General features: G+C 48.9%; 1 protein-coding gene and 1 long non-coding RNA gene across 9 annotated transcripts in view; one reads left to right on the forward strand and one right to left on the reverse strand.

Annotated features, from left to right (window-relative positions):
• Positions 1–9,505, forward strand: part of Lhx2 (LIM homeobox protein 2) — a 30,467-nt gene extending 20,962 nt beyond the window's left edge. For 5 of the 8 annotated variants that reach the window (XM_006497734.2, XM_006497738.4, XM_006497735.2 and 2 more), the window contains exon 5: positions 8,610–9,504. In XM_006497734.2, coding sequence (XP_006497797.1) covers positions 8,610–8,897 — 288 coding nt within the window. In that variant the 3' untranslated portion in view covers positions 8,898–9,504. Of the gene's footprint in view, positions 1–8,609 lie in introns of all 8 variants that reach the window. The other 3 variants (NM_001290646.1, NM_010710.4, XM_006497733.1) reach the window with 2 other exon arrangements.
• On the reverse strand, positions 96–8,613 carry Gm13584. The gene is made up of 2 exons (XR_003953793.1): positions 3,391–8,613; positions 96–706 (listed from the first exon to the last, which is right to left on the reverse strand). It is a non-coding gene; the product is annotated as a predicted gene 13584 (long non-coding RNA).
• Positions 9,506–20,384: the final 10,879 nt, after the last annotated feature.

Below are 20,384 nucleotides of genomic sequence, written 5' to 3' on the forward strand. Positions count from 1 at the left end.
CTTAGAATGTCAGCCTTTTTGCCTGCCATCCCATATTTCCAGTTTTCATCCTCATTTTTTTTCTCTTTGTGTGGTCCTCTGTCTCCATACTTGACTTTTTTTTTTTTTTCTCCTGGTGGTAAACCATTCTTAGTTATCATCTTTTACTCAAATGACTCTCCAACGTGCTCATGTTTTAAGAGGCCCAAGTGTTTCAGATGAATCCAGAGCCCTCCTGCTCTGTCCCCACCCATGGGACTTTCAGTGCCATAAGTTGTTCCTCTGTCCATTTGCCCCCATGTCATCCTTCCCTTTCTTGGAATTTCTTCTGGCAGTTCTGACTTATCTCCTGAGTTGTTGTTCGTTCGTTGGTTTGTTTGTTTTATGTTGTCTGCCTCCCAGACTTTATAGGAAACAAGGGTTGGAGATGGTGTGGTGTGCTAGACAGGATCTGGAACTTTCATGGGATTTCCACACCCCCCAAAGATGTTGAAAACTCTAGCCTCAGGCCCACACTTGAGGCACCATGTTGGGACAGCAAATTTCAAACTTTCTGCTTTTCTGGTACTCATTGATAGCGCTAGATGACAAACCTCATCTGCATCTGCATCCTGAGCTTCAGTTTACAATATGTGAAATGCACCAAGACTCACCCAGCCGTGCCACTGATGGGAGGTGCTACTGAGGTGATGTGGGTGACAACTTGATACTCTGTGCTCGGCGGATGCTAGTTAAAAAAATAACATTAAGTTAGTTTGTTATGTGATTAACTGGGATGAACAGTCCTGGTTGTTAGAGCTTAAGTTTCCCCATCATACAAGGCAGAACCTCCCCGCTCCAGTAGAAGTTTAACCAAAACCCCAAACAAAAGAAAATATGAGAAACTATGCAGCCTCACTGTGTCACAGCTAGGACAGGTCCTGGATATTGAAAGATAAGTGAGTGGCAAATCAGAAGAGTTGCATAGCCTCTCTTCAGGAAGTTTCAGTGACTGTCAGAAAGCAAAACAAAACTTAATGGGGTGGTGACAGGGTGTGACCAACTTTGGCTGGAGCGAGGGTGACGACCTCAGAGATCTTCAGATGGTGGTAGAGCCTACCAGGTGGGCACCTGGGAAGTCTCTAGGCATCCCTTCAGCGACTGGTGATGTATCAAGGGAGGTAAGGGAGATCCAATGGCATGTTGCTGCGCCTCTCTTTGAGTCTGCCCCTCACTATTTGGTCTGTGCTAGGTAGCCTTCGGTTCTTCTGGCCTGGACTCTGGGGTAGCGCGGGTGGGGTGGGGGGTGGGGTGGGGCAGGCACACTGCTGTGGTCAGTGTTTAAGTTACTCTGGTCAGTTCGTTCAAACTTTTCGTTTCTTGGGGTCCCCACTCTCCTTGGAGACCTCCTGCTACGCACCCCCCAGAGCTTCTCCTTTAGTTCGGCATAGCCTGGACTGAGTGAGGACTTAGTACTTTTCTCTGGTTAGTAGCTTCACTCTCTTTCCAGATGCCTTCTGGGATGCTGAGAAGTGGGGGAGATCTGGAGTTCAGAAAACCTGGGCTCACAAATGACCCCGTGGTTTATTTTACCTGCTGTGTGTCTTGGACAGATCAGTTACCTTCTCTGAGCCATGGCTTTCCCATTTGTAAAAAGGCCCCCAATTAGGGCACATCTCTCTCCCAGCTATTGCGATTAAACTCACGGTTCAGTCTTAATAGTCATGATACAGAAGAGTCTGAGCCTGCTTCTTTGGAGGCAGGAGGTAGGGTTTCCTGGCTTAGAAACATGTACGATTTCCAGCTTAGCTCTCTCTTATTCTTTTATCTGCCTATCTCTTGGAACCAGGCTTTAGGGCACTTATATATGAACTGGTCCTGACCCAGAAGAAACTCATCTGTTGGTTAGAGACAGCTACATAACAATCAGTTTCTCCTTGGGGTAATTAGTTCGGGATAGTGATGGAATGGGCCAGGCTCTCCACATCAAGGGTTAGGACTTCCCTCCCCACAGTGCAGATGAGCACATGAAGGCTCAAATGATGGCCTGCCCAAAGCCACACTTTGCTGGCAACTGTCCAGCCAATGGGCAGAGTACCCTCTCCGCTGAGCCAACCCAGGCTGGAGTTCTCAAGAGTGTAAGCATCACTTGGGGCCTGTAGCTTGGGATAGGGTCTCTCTTCATTCCACACCTCTCTCCATCTCCTCTACACAAATCATTTTTTCTTTCCTAAGAGCCTGACTGGTGATGACTGCAAAGCATCTATTTAACCATGTAGCTACCTCACCTTAATCTTTTCCTGCCTGTTTTACAGTTGAGAACATTTAGATTTGTTTTTGTTTTTCAAGACAGGGTTTCTCTAGGTAGCCCTGGTTGTACTGGAATTTGCTGTGTAGACCAGGCTGGCCTCGAACTCTCAGAGATCCCCTCGAACTCTCAGGCACTGGGACCAAAGGTGTGTACACTACCACCTGGCAGCTGAGGAGGTTTTTAAGACTTAGCAAGATAAAATGGTTCGTTGTGGGTTATAGAGCCAGGCATGGTCAGGGTAGGACTTGCTTCTCATTGCCTGACTGTCAATGGAACATCTTGGGAACCTAGGCTGGGGGTGATTTGCAGTGAGACAATTGTTAATGTGTCTTTGGAAGGTGATGGACTAGTTGAAATCCCCCCTGAGTTACCTGCCCTAAGGTTTGGTGCTCCTTTCTGACCCTGAGTAGGTAGGTTGCATAGTTAAGAACCTGGTCTGGGAGAGGAATTAACATATTATACACAGCCCTGGGTAGATCACCAGCACCACGAACAAACAAAGCTATGTTACAAAATAAAAACAGATAAAATGATTCCAGAGTCAGTTCACCAGCTTAGTGGTACTAGATCCTTTCATGTTCCCTAACGCTTTTCTCCCACGGTCATGGTCATGGTTCGCCTCAATCCTTCAGGGGGTTTGCAGGACAAAGGGCATTGAAACTGAGTTGTGTTCCCAGAACTGGGCAATGCATGATGTGCGTGAGGGAGAATGGTGGCCCTATGTTGTATTCCGTATATACAGTGTGAGCCCCACCAACATTGTAGGCCAGGGGGTACAGCATCTCTGTTGGAATCTGGAGGCTGCTGCAATGAGGTCCTAGTTTAGCTCTCCCACTCCCACTCGGAAAAGTCTTTGGTGTTAACGGCTCCAAGCTTCGGTGGCCTTAGCTGTGGCACAGTTGGTAGAGTGCTTACATAGCATGCAGGAAGCCCCAGGAGTGATCCCCCAGGTGTGATCCCCAGCATTCTGTAAGCTGCATGTGGTCGAGCACATCTGTTACTCTAGTATTCAGTAGACAGAGACAGGAGAATCAATTCAAGTGAGTTCAAAACCAGCCTCGACTATGTGAGCCCCTGTCTCAAATAACAGTAATAACAATAATGATAACCCTGGCACTTACCTTACTGGATATCAAAAGGAGAAAATGAAATGATGTGATTGGATCCATGCACGTATGTTAATGTCACATAGCATTGTGTCTTTGGTAGGGATTTCAACATCCTCCCCCCCCTTATTTTATAGTTGGGGAAACTGAGGTTCAGTGAGCTTTGGTTTACAGTTAGTAATGAAGCCAGGAGTTAAGCCCAGACTGTTCTTGAGTCCAGGGATCTTTCAAAGCGCGGGATTGTCACTTGGACCCAGCTGCAGAATGCAGAAGACAGAGCAGGAGGGTTCCGGCAATACATAGCAAAGCTTTCATCACGTCAAAAATTCCATTTGTCACCACCAGCACATTACAGCCACAACACTCATGGTCCAGTGTTGGGAAAGGTGACCTGGAGGAGTCACAGTGGCTTCCTCAACAGAGGTTTGTTATGACATGCCTTGCCACTGTGTGTGGACTCCTAACCACATCCATGCCTCTTGTTCTTGGAGGACATGCAGATGCCCTGGGCTTCCTGAGGGGTGGTCAGCTGATTGATCCTGTGTAGGTAAAGTCTCTGCAGGGATTCCTGGTGTCACTTTAAAAGAACATTTTAAGTGCCAATGTCTCAAAAACATTTTCCCCATCACTAGATAGTTGTCATTAGCCCAGGAGAGAATTCAGAGAGGTGCAGTAAGAATGTGGAGTGGGAATCTGAGCTGGTGCAGGCAGTAGCAAAGACTTCCCTGAAGGACAGGTGAATGACTTCATTTCCCTGAGGCTCTGGTTCCCACTTACAAGATGGTCATTGTCCTGCCTGGCTTTAGACAACTTGAGGCCAGATGTAAATACACTGGCAGGGAGTTTCACAGATGACAGGCCTTGAATCTTTTGTTTCGTTTCTTATGGTCACGGGGATCCAAGCCAGGACCTTGCACACGCTAAGCAAGTGTTCTTCCACGGAGCTGTGCAGGAGACGGAACATCAGCCCAGAGAGGTGGAGAGATTTCCCAACGTGTCACAGCAATTCAGTGACAGACCTGGAGCTGAAACTAAGAGCTCTTCTGTTCTACCCAGTGCTCACTATTTTTAGTTCTTTGGGGAAAAAAAAGTATGAAAAAAGATTTATTTTTACATGTATTGATGTTTTGCCTGCATGGATGTCTGTGTAAGGATACCAGAGCCTCTGGAACTGGAGCTGTCAGTGCTCCTACCTGCTGACACATCTCTCCAAACTCTGAATTAACCCCCCCCCTTTTTTTAGATCACAAAATAATAGAACCATTATTCAGATCCTTAAGACAAATACGGAGAATTGTCACTGTTGAGAACACAGGCCCAGTGATTTCTAAGTTTGAAGCTAAGTAGGCAGGGGCAAAGAAGGGGCTTAAAGGATCTATGTGTCAGTTCTGCCGACCTCTGGCTCTGGCACTAATATGTAGGCCTACCCCGCAGGATTATTACAGGACCCAACGCTTAGAGGTCTGCTGGGCCAGAGCCTGGCTTAACTACAGAGTGATAACGGCCACCGTTAATACCTTCTTCATGAATTGTAACAGCAGAGGCTGTGATTGAGTTGTTGGTATTTATTTATTTATTTTTTTTTTTTTTAAAGATTTATTTATTTATTATATGTAAGTACACTGTAGCTGTCTTCAGACACACCAGAAGAGGGCGTCAGATTTCGTTACAGATGGTTGTGAGCCACCATGTGGTTGCTGGGATTTGAACTCTGGACCTTCGGAAGAGCAGTTGGGTGCTCTTACCCACTGAGCCATCTCACCAGCCCCCTGGTATTTATTTCTAAAGCAGGGTTTTTGGTTCTTTTGAGACACGTTGTAGAATGACCTTGAGCATGATAGGTAGCCTGGGATGACCTTGAAGTCCTGGTCCTCCTTCCTCCACTTATCTGGACACGTGCTACCCTGTTGGGTCTATGCTGTGCTGGAGATCCAGCTCAGGATTTAGTATGTGCTAGTCAAGTGCTCCATACACTGATCTAGATCCCCAGATCTGGGGGAGGAGCTTCGTTTCTCCTCCTGTACCTCAGGCTGGCCTCAAACTCATGGCAATCCTCTTTCCTCGGGTGCTATAATTTTTTGTCCCTTCTCTTTTTGTTGGAAGACGTTTCCCCCCAGGACTTGGTTGAGCTGCGGGGTCATGCTTCCACAGCCTATCTGGTTGACATTGGACATAACCATTGAAGTGCTAAGAAATGTCACAGTCAGCATCTTTGGGTACGAGGGGTGGTGGCCTTTTGGATGGCTTCTTTAGTGTTCCGGGAGATTTGTTGGGGGTTCCATCGGGCCTCGTTTTTGTCAGCCAAGCTGACCTAGAGCTCATGATCTTGCCATCTCCTTGCTTTTGTCTTCCGAGTGCTGGGGTTGCAGGCATGTGCCATTATGCCTGTCTCTCCCAGCCTTCTCAATGAAAGTGATCAAGAAAAGAGGTTAGCCAGCCTAAAAAAACAGCTCCTAGACTGTTGGAGCCTAGACAAGGGCCACACCATGATGGTGTATCTTCACTCTCCCGGGACTTAGCAGGATCCATGCTGTGCCAGGCTAAGACACTGGCTCGGAGAGGCCCGGTGTTAGCTGTGCCCTGATGATTCTATGTCTGCACTTGTCCCCACTGTCCCAAAAATATAACCCTGGAACTCTGCGTGTAGAGTGGAGCTTGGGGCAGCTGACCAGCCAGGGCTCTGGCTTTAGGAGGATGGGTAGATAGAACAGATCATTTGTATGCTAATCACAGTTGCCCTGGGATCCCAGCCCATGTGAACCCCAAGAAGCCACAGAGACTGGGCTCCAGCCTTCTTTTTTGTATAAATAGGAAACAGGCTCAGAGGAAAGGGACTGGCCAAAGTTCACTTGGCTGGTCAGCGGCAGAGGCAGGCCTAGACGATACGTTCTGTGCGCTTTCTACTGCCCAAGCTGCTTTGATCATTTGCTCTTCCATTCATTCACCTGTTTACTTGCTGACCTACTCAGGGCCGCGTGGTTGGGAGAGCATGGGCATTTCTATGGCAAACAGTCCTGCTTTCAATCAGCATAGCCTCTGTATGATCATGAGTATGTAACTTTTAAATCTATAAAGTGGAGCTAATAATAGAAACCATGTGACCGGCTCACCAGGGGCGTTAACCAGGGATGGTACAGGGTGGCAAAGTACCTGACACAACACAAGTCACATGTTAGCAGGGCACCATTTCTAGAGTTTGACCCTCAGCTGTGGCATCATGCATATTACCAACATTTAATTTTTACCTTCTCGGTCATATCCCTAGGGTTGCACAGAGTCCCTGCCCCCAATATTCTTTAGGGAGGGGACTTTTTGAAATGCTTATGATTTTGGTAAAGTTTCACACGGAGGGGCTATACCGAATAGCCAGGTTTAGAGTTGACTTTAGATTTCCACTGAGCAGATTCCTAGTGCCTGGGATCCTATAAAGCTGAGAATCGCAGCTGTGAAGATGGTGTCATTGTTTACACATGAGCTGTTGGGGCAACGCCTGGGAAATAGCTAACAGGCGGCAGCTTAGGGCTTCCAGCCTTCCTAAGGTCCTGGGGCCCCTGAGGATGAACAGTGAACGCACTCCCGGGACCCAAAGGGCTCCTCCACTCCAGCTCCCGCCCACATGCACTGGCCAGCACAGAGGCTGGGGAGCAGCAGGCAGGCTCTGGTGACCTTCATGAGACTGAGGAAGTCATGTCCTCGTCCTTAGGCCTGTCTGCATCCATCCCCAGCTACCCGCTAGGCCAGATGAACAGGGTCTCCCACTGCAGACTCTAGAGCCAGCCGGGAAGGACCTGACTGTCCTAGATGGGCAGTGCTGAGGGTGGTCTTTGAAGCTTCACACTCATCTGTTAGCCCGGCAAAGGACTGATAAGCTTCCTTTAGGCACAGAGCTGGAGAAATGTGCTTTCTCCTTGAGGGGATCAGTGTTCCAGGGAGTGAGCTTTGTTCCCTATTTCATGGGGAACATCTCTTTCCTGCCTGCCAGACTGAGCTCCTAATTGAGCCCAAATTGTGTCAGGACATCTGAAGGGGGGCTTGAGGCCATAGGCTTCTTGCAGCTGGGGTGGTCCTGAGGGGAGGGTGAAGTCAAGAGCTGGCCCATCCCACCCCTGCCAGAGACACTGGGAAGACAGGCAGATGTAGACACATCTGGAAACACGCAGCTGGACAGCCTGGAGTCTTCAGAATCCCCAAGGCACTCTGTTTTATGGGGAAGCGTCTGGCCAGGGGCTCTCTTACGCAGAAGGAAGTGGAGGGGCCTTGCCTTTTGGACTTTTTTCCTTTGGGAGGAATAACTACCCAGTCCCCAATAGTGCCCTGGATTTTCTTTAGCACTGCATGGGCTTCTTCGTACCACAAAGTCTCTGCTGTGGAGAGAGGGCTCGGGGGAATGGGGATGAGTTCTGTGCACATCTTTACTGATGAACAGGGATGTGTGTGGGTGTGCATGTGGGTGTAGCTAGGAGTGTGATGTATCTCGGTGTGCATGTGTGTGATGTGCCCCAGAAAAAGTAATCCTTCAGACTGTCTCTCTGGTATTCTCTGCACTTCAGTGCTTCTCCGGCTGAGAGCAAGAAGTGGGCTTCTGACCGCTGCCTTCCTATTCATAACTGATTCATTCATTCTCATGTTCTTCATGACATTGTAGTATTTATGGACACTCACCATCAAACATTACAAAGAAGAAAAATTGTACTCATATGATCTTGTGGGACATACTGTCCACCCCAAGCTTTCAATTGTCTGTGGCCCAAATTTGTCTGGTTTTTGTTTTCAATGACAGATGTGACGAAAGTCACATATTTTAACAGTTTTAGTGGTTACAATGAAAAAAAGCACAAGGGAACCGATAAAATAAATTTTAATATTTATTGTTTAATCCAACACATCCAAAATGTTTTTCTCACTATGATCTCAATCTTTCTTTCTTTCTTGCAAAATCTTCAAGTCTCTGCTGTCCTTTCTACATTGGCCTCAATGTAGTGTCATTTTCAAGGCCTCAGTCTCAGCACCACGGCAAGTGACCTGGTAGGAAGGTAACCCGGTCATAGCCACCAGAGAAACTAAAACTTTATTTTACTTTTGTGAAGAGAATGTGGCATGGGCTCTCTAGACCTCCTGCTAAGGCCAGGTTGAACTGAGTTGAGCATCAATGAGCTGCAGCTTTCCCTTTGTCGGTGTTTCCCTTGTCGGTCTCCGCCTTCCCATAACCAGTCCTCCCCTGTCGTTCCACACAGGTCTGGTTTCAGAATGCCCGGGCCAAGTTCAGGCGCAACCTTTTACGGCAGGAAAACACGGGCGTGGACAAGACGTCAGATGCCACGCTGCAGACAGGGACGCCGTCAGGGCCCGCCTCGGAGCTGTCCAACGCCTCGCTCAGCCCCTCCAGCACGCCTACAACCCTCACAGACTTGACTAGCCCCACCCTGCCGACTGTGACGTCAGTCTTAACTTCTGTGCCTGGCAACCTGGAGGGCCACGAGCCCCACAGCCCTTCACAAACGACTCTTACCAACCTTTTCTAATGACTCGCCACCCCCTTCTCCCCGAGCCCCCACGATTTCTTTAAAAAAGAAATTATCTTTAGTTGAATTCCAAGTGTATTTTAAAAATAGAGGTTTGAGCAACTAACTAACCACGTTTTAGGATCTCGCCTGGAAACAGAGGGAAAAAAGAATTGTGCGTCGGGCTAACGCAGCGGTGTGTGCTGAGGAATTACTTGGGAGATATATCTGCAACACAACATTTGTGTCCCTGTACAGTTTTGTGGACTGAGCGAGGAAAACAACAAATAATTTAAGTTGGCTGAGAGCTTCCGTATTTTCAAAGACTGCCACGTGCCTTAGGAATACTGTTTTATCTTCATACTTTGGATGAATTGTTCGTTTTTTTTCCTCTCCCTCTTTTTCTCTCTGTATATTTATGACCAGAGCAAAATGTAAAAAAGGAAAAAACAAAAAATGTTTGTTACTTTGAATAGTCCTAAAAAGAAAAAGGAAAAAAAAATAAGGAAAAAAAAATCAAATCCCCTCCAACGGTCGCTTTCTTGTTTTAGAATTTTAAGGTGGAAGTCTGTTCGGATATCAGAATTTGTAAAACCTAACCAGTAATAAAATCACTTATCGAAAAGACTCAGTGCTGGTACTATCTAGTGTATGAGGTGAGTGTTTTCTGAAGCTCAGAGACCAATTCCAGGGTATTTGCCTGCCTACCAAATGTTCTCGAGGCCATTTCTCTGTGCCGGGGTTAGGGATGGTTGATGGCAATCCACAGGCATCCAGGTCTTGCACTTGAAGCATTAACAGCAGAAAGAGGCAAGTGTGTGTGTGTTGTGTGTGTGTTAGCTGCCTTTTGTTCATTCATGCATGCATTTGTTCATTCTGGTTCGCATGTTTGATATGTGGAGGTCAGAGGCCCTCACACCTATCTCTTCTGCCCTTGGCAGGGCTGAGAATACACTCTGTGCTGCAAGGGGCCTCTTGAAAATGTGCAGCTTTTCCCTGGAAGAAGTCTATGCTGTCATTCAAGAGCAACCTAAGCCCCAGTTTTCCTAATCTCTCTCTCTCTCTCTCTCTCTCACATACACACAGATTTTTTTTTTTTTTTTTTTACATTTCTCCTATAGATGGAGAGGTGATGGTTCAGTGGTTAAAAGCACTTGCTGTTCCTGAAGACCTGAGTTCAATTCCCAGCGTCTACATCATGTAGTGTACAAACACCTGTAACTCCAGTTCCAGGAAATCCAATGCTTCTACCCTTCCTAGGAACCTAGACTCATGAGAACATTTACACACACACACACACACACACACACACACACACACACATGCATGCACATGCACACACGCATATCTTAAAATAGTGAAGGGGATTGAGATGAATCCGTGGTTTAGAGTGTATGTTGCTCTTGCAAGAGGACCTGAATTTGATTCCCAGCACCCATGTGGTGGATCACAGCCATCCATAACTCCAGTTCCAGAGGATCTGATGCCCTCTTCTGACCTCAGACCAGCACCAAGCACACACATGGCTCAGATGCACACAAAACTCAAGCTAAATCTAATAAAGATAAAAAAATAACATCTTTACAAAATTTCTTCAGGAGGAAAAGAAAGCAAGTGAATTTAGTTTCTCTACTAAGAATCCAGAGAGGAGACAACCAAAAGGATGGAGCTTTGGAGCCAGATCAAGCAAACCTGAATCTGGACCACTGAGCCAGGAAGGCTATTCTGCCCCTTACCGTTTTGGTTTCTTCTGCTGTAAGATACAATTAAGGGGTGAGGACAAAGAAAGGATATTCAAGGTGTGGTATGTGTGGCTGCTCAGTGTCTTTTATTGAATGTAGCTGATGGAAGAGGAGGAGAAGGAGAGCGGAGTTGATATTGTGTATCCAGGCACTTCTTACCTGGGACTTCAGAATACCTGCAGGTGGGCCAGATGAGTGCTTCTCAGGCTCATTCCTCTTGCTGACTCTCTGGATGCCAGCAGTCACCCCTGACATGCCGGCAGTAACCCATAGATTGGAAGACCCAGAGGGACATGGTGGCTAGGGCAGACTGAGCAGGTCTGGGGTCTCTCTCTTTCCTTCTTCGGCCATCATAGAAAGGAGTGGAGGCAGGGGGCAATGAGGCAGGCCTGGGCTGAGTGCTAGAAGCCCAGCCTGAACTGTTCGGACATATTTTTAAGAAACCAAATGCACACATATCACTATCATTACCATCATTTAAGATTCAGCAAATAGGAGCCTGGTAAAGTTTGGGGAGGCTTCTAGAAGTGTAACATGTACGTACCTGAACAAAAGAGATTGATTAATGATTTCCATGTGCACACACCCATGATGCTGCCACCTAAGCCAAAACATGGGATGTTATTACACCCTGAGTTTCTCCTGGTCCCTCCCCGACCTGCTAGGGAAGCACCCTGGTAGCACTCATTCCCACAACTCACACTTGAGGTTTTGTTTTTTTTTTTAAATCATTAAAAAATATTAAAAATATCTAAAGCATGTGCGTGTGTAGTTTGCCTGCATATATGTCTGTGCAACACGTGCATGCTCGATGTTCACAAAGGTCAGAAGAGGTGTTAGATCCCCTGGGACTAGATGGCTGTGAGCTGCCCTGTGGGTGCTGAGAATTGAACCCTAGTCCCCTAGAAGAACAACCCGTGCTTTTAAGTACTGAGTCATCTCTCCAACCCTTGAGATTAATTTTAATCTGGTTTTGATCAACAAAGGAGACTTAGTAAGATTAGTTCACTTGCTTGAGGTCCCATAACCAGGCCCAGATCCCAAGCTTCAGACTTAAGCAGACGCTGCATTCATAGTTACACATGCAAGCAAGAGAGGAGAGCAGCAAGGGACATCACCTTTTTTTTTTTTTTTTCACCTGTGCATTCTCTACTAGGACCACATGAGGATGGCAGCCGAGGGCCTGCTAATGGATGGCCACACAAACACAAGGACTCCAATCAACCCCAGAAACACATACATACCCAAGCACATTGTCAGGGGACCCTAGAGGGACAGACCCACCAGCTAAGATGTTTCTACCCAGACAGCACCTCACGGAGACTCAGGCCAGATGCCTGTAGACAGACATAAACAGGCCCAGACGCTCCCGTGTAGACTCAGCCAGACATCAGACCACCCCACATGGGGGGACGTGCACTCAGCCTCAGACGTGCACACACGTGAATGTGAGCAGTACCCAGACACCCCCGCATAGCCCTGTGGTGCCCCTTGCTCAGGCCTGGGCAGAGCTGAGCCTGATTACTATCTCATCTGTCAGCACTGCCACCCAGATGGAGAGGGCCTGGGAATGGTGCCCCGGGGTCCCCCGCCCTGCTACAGGAGCAGGTTTAGAAGTCAGGTCTGCTACTGGGCCAGAGATGGGGGGACCCTGGAGTGAGGTGTGGGAGGAGTTTCTCTCTCTAGATCCAGAATCAAAGAGGTGGGGAGGGTGACCAGCAGGGATACTAGGACAGAAAGACAATGACAGACATATATAGAGACAGAGATGCCGGGCAGAAGGCAGGGAAGAGACACACACATGGGCATTAGGCAGAGAAATGACACCACACTGAAAAGATAGAGTAGGAGTGACAGAAAAAGACAGGGAGACAAAAAGATTGGGACAGAGAAAGGTAGACTTGGAAATGGAGGGAGATCCTAGCACAGGCTCAGAGGCTGAAGGAGGCCATTCTGAGGGATGAACCAGGAGACATGAGTCTCTTAGGGCAGTTGAAGAGATACATAGAGAATAAGGAAGTGGAACCTATGTCAGAGCAAGGAAGAGACAGGAAAAGCAGGTGGCACTCTGGCTGCTGATCACACACTTGGTGAAAATGGGGTTCCCCCTTGTCCTGAGATCTATACAGAGGCATAGCACAAGCAGTCTCTCTCCATCATAAGCCTATCCCACTCTGCTACTCCCTGTCCACAGAGTACGGAGGTCCTGGGCAAGCTCTTCTGCAATCTTCTTAGCCTTGAGGGCCATGATGAGGCACTTAGCTACTCTGGCCTTAGTTCCTTCAACTGTAGTGGCAATATTTCTAAAGAATTTCTCTGTGAGGGAATACTACGAACCTTCTCTATTGAAGGTTGTCTAAGTCCTAGAGAGGTCACAGTGGAGATGGGAGTCCAGCTCAGAGAGGACAGCAGATGGATTATGAAGACCTTGAACGGTGGGTTGCTCACTCATGGGTGGTACCTCACTCATATTGGGAAGTTCTGGTGACTGTTGAGATGGAGAGCAAGTGAAACAGGGAAAACACAGGAAGCTAGGGCAGTTCCCTGGGCAGTAGTCCAGCTTCCATCTCTCTATATGTCTTCGTTCTCCCCTTGTCCCAGTGAGTGTGGACCCAGACAGAGAAGATCTGACTTACAGTGTCTCCTTTGGGCTCCTGGGCTATCTGGGAGACAAATGAAGCAACAGCCAGTCGACCTAACCAGCCAGGGTCAACCTGACCGGCTGAGCAGTATCACCCAGCATAGGCTCCATGGGATACTCACAGCTCAGATGAATCCAAACACCCCCCCACCCCATACCAGCTACCGTGCTGCAGCACATGGGCAGTTCAAACCCCTTCTGGCATCTTGCAGAAGTGGAGGATGTACCGGAGGAGCAGGAGATGGGTTTCTGAGAAAGTGGAGAGCTGTAAGAGGCTGCCTTCTCAGGAGGAATGGAGGACTTTTTGAGTTGCAAGATCAGGCAGCAGCAGCAGCAGACTGCAGTGTTTAAGGTGGCTGGGGTCTGCAGGAGGGTGCAGAGGAAGGGTTCAAGCTCTCCTGCCACTCTTGCAGATTTCCCAAATGGTCAGAGTGGGAATGCAGCTCAATTGGTAGAGCGCTGACCTAGCATGTACCAAGCCCTGGGTTCAATCCCTAGACATGGGTGGATGCCTGTAAGCACAGAATTCATGAGGAAGAGCCAAGAGGATCTGGAGCTAAAGGTCACCCTCCACAGGAAGTTCAAAGCCAGCCCTGGAAACAAGAAGACAACAAATATGTGTTCTAACCGGCCCTTCATCCCTTCCTGTGGAGAAGCCTAGCCAAAGATATCTCACAGACCCCAAGGAAGGAGTCTTTTCACATCTGCAAAGCAAACTTGGCTCAAAGGGCTCCCAAAACATCTATTGAACAATGTGCTGATGCCCATGGGTAACCATGGCAGCACGCAGGCCAGACAAGGGATAACATTTTGGCATAAAGACCCACTCACAAGTTGGATAAAAGAGTGAAAGTGACTCTGCAAGTAGAAGAAAGGAGCAACTGCGTGTGCAAAGGCCCCGAGATCCAGAGAGTTCAAGGCACTGCGTGTCTGGAGTTTTCATATGGAAGGCCAAGATGGTGGGAGGTGAGGCAGGAAACGTGGCAGCATGCTTGGGCCATTATTTTAAGAGTACCAAGAATGTGTGAATACTGAGTCAAGTCAGGTCAGGAGGGGTTGAGTGGGTGGAGTCAAAGGGGGATTTCAGAGTCCGGTAGAAGTCCTAGTTAGGGTTACTATTGCTGTGATGAAACACCTTGACCAAAAAATAAAAAAAAAAGCAAGTTGGGTAGGAAAGGTTTATTTGGTTTACACGACAGACTCCAGCACTGAAGGAAGTCAGGGTAGGAACTCAAGCAGGCCTGGAACCTGGAGGCAGGAGCTGATGCAGAGGCCATGGAGGGGTGCTGCTTACTGGCTTGCTCCTCATGGCTTGCTCAGTAAGAGGAAATTATCTAGCTGTAAGAGGAGGTGGAAGACAGGGAGTAGGATCATGCCTGGGCAGATGGGGTCACACGACCCTCCATCCAGTGGGAGAAAACTTGGGAAGAGCAGGCAGAAGGGAACAGGGTCCACAGACTTGGGACTTGAAGTTTCAGTACCTTTAAGACATCAAGTATAGGTCCATTCCACCCCCACCCCAGAGACTCCCAAGCAGATGTGGGAGGCACTCTTCTGTGTCTCCTACCCCTCCTGAGTGAGGTGGTCATAGGCTGGCATTGGTGGCTCTTTGACAGTCAGTCCCTGCCCATATATCTGATGCAGGACTTGGGACCTGCACCAGTCTCTGGGCATGAAGCCAGCCAGGTGTGCCAGACTGTTGCACACTGGGTGGGCTCTGCCCTGGGGTCCTGTTCTCCAAACTCCAGCCCAAATATGCACATACCCCCCCGAAACTCCCCTGCTTAGCATATCTCTTTGCTTCTAAACACAGTGACTGTTTTTTGACTTGACTCCACTTCAGATCAGCCAATGTCCACCAGCCAGCCCTGTGTGGCCAGCATAGCACAGCCAGGAGCATCTAATTGGCATGTGAGGACAAGTCCACAGATGTAACTCAACTCTCCTTCCAGCTGCTGAAAGGTTCAAAATTCCACATCCTTCTTCTTTGTACCCAGTACAGTGCCTGGCACATGGCAGATCCTTAATAGACATGTCCTAAAGCTGGGGCATCCAGTGTCAGAGAGCAGTCCTTACAGCATTGGAACCAGAATCTACTGCAGATTCTGGACAAACACCCACCTCTCCGAGCTTCTAGAATCTGTAATGGGGTGGTGTCAGGTAATAACACCTGCTTCATAGTTTGTGGCCCCTGTAGAGTGTAACTCACAGCCACAGCATTTTGTGGAGAGCCTGTAGCCTGGACAGGCTCTTGCCTTGGAGCAAAGGCTGTTTTGTTTGCCATCTGTCAGCTAGTACTCCTTTATGTGTCTTTGCTCCACCGAGAGAGAGGTGTGGGAGGCAGTCCCGCAGGGGCATGGCCTTGGTGGTTCTCAGATAGAGCCTGGGGGTTGGGGGTTAGGGGGCAGGGTGGGGCTTTGGGGCTGTTCCGGCAGAGAGGGTGGCTGCCTGTCTTGGAGCTATCCCAGGAGGCAAGGCCCTAGGGACTGGGGAGGGGGCGGAAGCCGGAGCAGAGGTGGGATCCGGCGGAGTGAGGAGCGCAGACATCCTGCGGGGGCGACTGCCAACAGACAGGTCAGCTCCCTAGGGAGACAAGAGCCGCAGGCATCGGAGGTGGGACCTGGGGTCCTGCCTGGGAGCGTCGCAGCCGGGCAGAGAGCGCCCCCTGGCGGTGCACCTCGGCATTGCCCCGAGTCTCTAGTTTCTCCTCTTCCTTGGTAGCCTAAGGAAGGTCTCAGGGTGAAATCCCCCAGAGACATCAGAAACAGGAGACCCTTTCCAGGCTGAGGGTACTGTCATCAGCAAACCTGGAGTGATCATGGATCATGGTTAAGTGCCTGAGTGTACCAACTTCTGCAATAGGTGAAGTGGAGAGCTGAGAGAGTGCCAAACCCAGGGCGTCTGGACTGGCACACAGATTTCCACATGTCTGCCTAACTTTTAGACCCCTTCTCCAAGCCTTTGGGCAGAGCTTTTCTGGACCCCAGTGTGAGGGACACCCCAAAAATGGGAGGGATGGAGAGCTGCAAGTTATTATCCTTGGCCTGTGGGATACTCTGCTATTAGTAGTCTCCCTGCTGAGCAGTGTGTGTGTGTGTGTGTGTGTGTGTGTGTGTGTTGCTTAGTGTGCAGGGCTGCTTGCATTTGCAGAGATGCATATGCATATACATATGATGTGTGTGTGTCCGGTGTGTGTTTCCACATCTAGGAGCATGTTTGTGATAAAGCACACCAAAGTGCAAGAGTGTTTGTATGTGTTTGGGTCCAGTGTGTTCCTGAATCTGGGCTCATCATCTGTCAAGTCGGTGTTGATTCCGGCTGACTACTCAGGTCTGTATGGGCCACAGGACACTACCTGTTCATGGCATACTGGGTGGGGGTTAGTGTATTGACGGCAAGGAGGGGTGACCACCATTATCACCTTCCACACAGCATACGGCTAGCTGATCCCCTGCCCTGCCCGAGGATCACCCTCGTCGTCCCCCTCCCCCACCTCCCTTCCATGTTTAGCACTTCAAGTTTCCTTTGAAAGATGAGAAATCAAGGTTTACAGGGTAGAGTTTAAGGACCCTTGGGCAGAGGTCACCGAGCAGATCCCTGCTCAGCCTCCAGGTCTCAGCCTGAATTCTTTCCTCTCCCAGAAGGGCCCTGGGCACCCTCTGCCCAGTCTGGAGAAGGGGTGGGGACAGGTTTCAGGGCTGGGCTCTGCAGAGAGAAGTACACAAAAGGCCCAGTGTCTGCCCTGCCTCCCTCTCCTGGCCCTGCTCTTCTTGGGGAGGTGAGGGAATGTCCATCACCAGGCTGCAGAGAGGTGTGTGACATTCCTGCTCAGCAAGGGACCAGTCTGGGTAGTGGACTCACTTGCCCACACCAGCCTTCAGATGACTCTTCATGGGTGGGATGAGGAAGCACAGCTCCTGCCTGAATTTGGGGCTCCGGCGCCAGCTCTTGGCTGGCGCTCACCCAGACCCAAAGTGCTCCAGCTTGTCCTGTTCTGAGGAGGGATAGATGAGTAATTGAGATCAGGATGATACCAACAGAATGTACTAATAGGAGCATGTTCACCGCTACTGTTTGCTGAGGCCTGACTTTGAGCCCCTGTTGGGCGCTGTATACGGGCTCTGGAAGGCTAGGAGACCCAATATTAGGGTCTCGGACAGCCTGCTTCCCAGCTCTGTGACATTTGGGCAAGTTGCTTAACATTGCTTTGCCTCAGTTTCCTCTGCTTTAAAACAACAAATTATTATATATATATATATATATATATATATATATATATATATATATATATAAATAGTCAAGCCAGGTGTGGTGGCTCATGGCTCTAATCCCAGCACGTAGGAGGCAAAGGCAGGTGGTACTCTGAGGTCAGCCTGGTCTACATTGTGAATTCCAGGCCAAGCCAGGGTTACATAGTAAGACCTTGTCTCAAAATGCGGGTAGGAGTAGAAAGGCTGGAGAGATGGTTCAGCAGTTAAAAGTACAGGCTATTATTTTTCTAGAGTTTAAGGTTCAGTACCCAGTACCCACACACAGATGAATAACCGTCTATAACTCCAGGTCCAGAAGATCCAAAGCCTAATCCTGGGCCCCTGGGCACTGCACACATGTGGTGCACATACAAGCGGGCAAAAACACCCATATATATCAAATTTTAAAAATCTTTAAAATTAAAAAAAAAGAAATTAAGTTTAACAGTAGCTCCTATTTGGGGATCTCCTTGGTGCCTTGTGGCCACCTAGATGGTAGGTCTTGTTATCTTCACTTGATGATGAAGTAACAGACTGATCTATTTGAAACAGTCTCTTAAAAAGGACTGCCCAAGCTGAGCCTTGACTCTAGCCTGATACAAAGTTTGGTCTCAAATGGTTCCTGTTTGTAGCATTGACCGGGCAGTTCCTAACTGGTTGGTACAACTCTCTGAGCCAAGAAAGGGTTTCCCCATGAATCACTTATTTGATTCTGTCCAGATCCTTAAGAAGGGTATTTAACATTACCCACATGTTGCTCTCCCTCCCTTCCTGGCTTGTGCCCCCTAGAGTACAGTATCGGAAATTCATCCACTTCTAGGTACTCTAGGTATAGGGCGCAGAGGGAACTAATGTAGACTTGTGAATGAAGGACACTGGACACCCGAGCCAGGGCAGAGATTTGAGAGAAGCCACCTGAAAAGCAAATGTCTGAGTTGGAGTGGAAGGGGCAGGTGTGACACACACCCCTACACACACACACAATCTATATCTACAGTGACACGTGCTAGTGTGCTAGACACAGTTGGGTGTGATTTAAGGGCTTTGTAGTCATCTCTTTTAATCCTCAGAATGTTTCATGTAATTCTGAAAACTTGTTTAGTACAAGTAACATCAACCTGGTTTTCCAGATAAAGAACTTTGGGTCCGAGCCCACAAGGCTACGCAGCTAGCTGAGCTGGACCGGAACTCTGGTCATCCACACGCCTTCTGCCAAAGCCAGGAGGGAACTGAGAAGTGCCCCTGCAAAACTGCGGGCCTGGCCTGGCTCTCCTTGGCTTCTAGAACCAGGAAAGGAGGCTCCAGGTGTAACTATGACGGCCCCCCACTTTCCTCTTGGCTCACTCGGGGTTCCCACAGCTCTCACCCCCGCTGCCCCAAGCAGGGCTGGGCTTGCAGCAGGATAACTGGGTCGGGCACCTAGGTCCAGGGTGAAATATCAGATGACACCTGCAGGGTGGCCTGGATTTAGATGAACCCCGAGAGCCGCTCTTGCAGCCTGGATGTAGCCCCTACTCCTCGACCGGCCGAACCCAGAGACGGAGGGTGGGGGGCGGAGAGGCGAAGGGGTGTGTGTGCTGTGGCCTGCTGAGTACCCCCTGGGGCTTCCTCAAAGCAAGCCAGGAACCGCCTACCACCGAGCCAGTGCGTTGTTTTTCCATCAACAAGCGGCTTACGTAAACTCCCCGCCGCCTCCCAGGGCTGCCAGCGCGGGGGAGGCGCCCTATCTGATCGGGTCTCAGCCAGTGTAGGGGTATCCTGCGTGCCCAGACACAGGCCACCAGCACTCAGGAGGGAGAGCAAGGTCCCCTTCCCCACACCCACTTGGGGGACCCCACCTTCATCTTGCGATTCCACTGTCCTGTCCTGCAAGGAAAACCTCTTCACCTGCCCGCAATGAAGAGCATGTCCTAGAGAGACGGCCAGATGGCCAGCCACCAGCTCACCTGCTCTGCACTCCTTCTTAGTGGGGCATGGGGGTTGGGGAGCAGATTGGTATCTGATAGTGAAGACCAGAGCAGCAATAAAAAAGAAACCCACAAAGAAAACAAAAAACGTGTTTTGTTTAGAAAACTTTTCAAAATCATAGAAAAGTCATTATAGACCATGAACATGCCCATCCTAAAGTTCCCAGTTTTTAAACTTTTGCCTCTTTCCAACCCCTTCTCCAAGGTATCTTTGAATCAAGGGCATATTATTATTCCCATTTTACAGATGGTGACGTTGAAGTTGAAGTAATTTCTCCAAAAGACCCAGGGGAGCTGGAATTAGACTTACACATCTCAGCTGAAAAACAGTTTACCCTGTGTTTTTCTTAATTTTTAGAACTACATTTGTGTGTGTGTATGTGTGTGTGTGTGTGTGTGTGTGTGTGTGTGAGAGAGAGAGAGAGAGAGAGAGAGAGAGAGAGAGAGACCCCATCTGAGTGCATATGGTGGTCAGAGGACAACTTTCCAGAGTCTGTACCTACCTCCCATCAGGTGGGGGCTAAGATGGCAAGCACCTTTATCTGCTGAGACAACTCAGCCCTCCCCACCTCTGTCCCTCCCCCTCCCCTCAACTTCCCTATCTCCCCACCACCCCCACACACCCGTACACTCACTTTGCATTTTTAAAGTTATATTCCCCTACTTCCCCCATGACTACTATACACATAGTCTATGCAGATACCCAGAGCTTTTCCTATCAGTTTCCTTATCAAGATCTTTCCACAGACACCCTTCACACAGGGCTTTTGTTCAGTGTGCACGACTCTGAGCTTTGCCATAGAGATTTTTCCATATAGGAAATTAAAAACTCCTCTGTTCCTTTAAACCAGTGTATATTATTCCACTGAATAGACAGTTGAATATGCGCCCTTCACTAGCTCCCTGTG

This window comes from Mus musculus, chromosome 2, assembly GCF_000001635.26.
Source record: "Mus musculus strain C57BL/6J chromosome 2, GRCm38.p6 C57BL/6J".
Taxonomy (NCBI): Eukaryota; Metazoa; Chordata; class Mammalia; order Rodentia; family Muridae; genus Mus; species Mus musculus.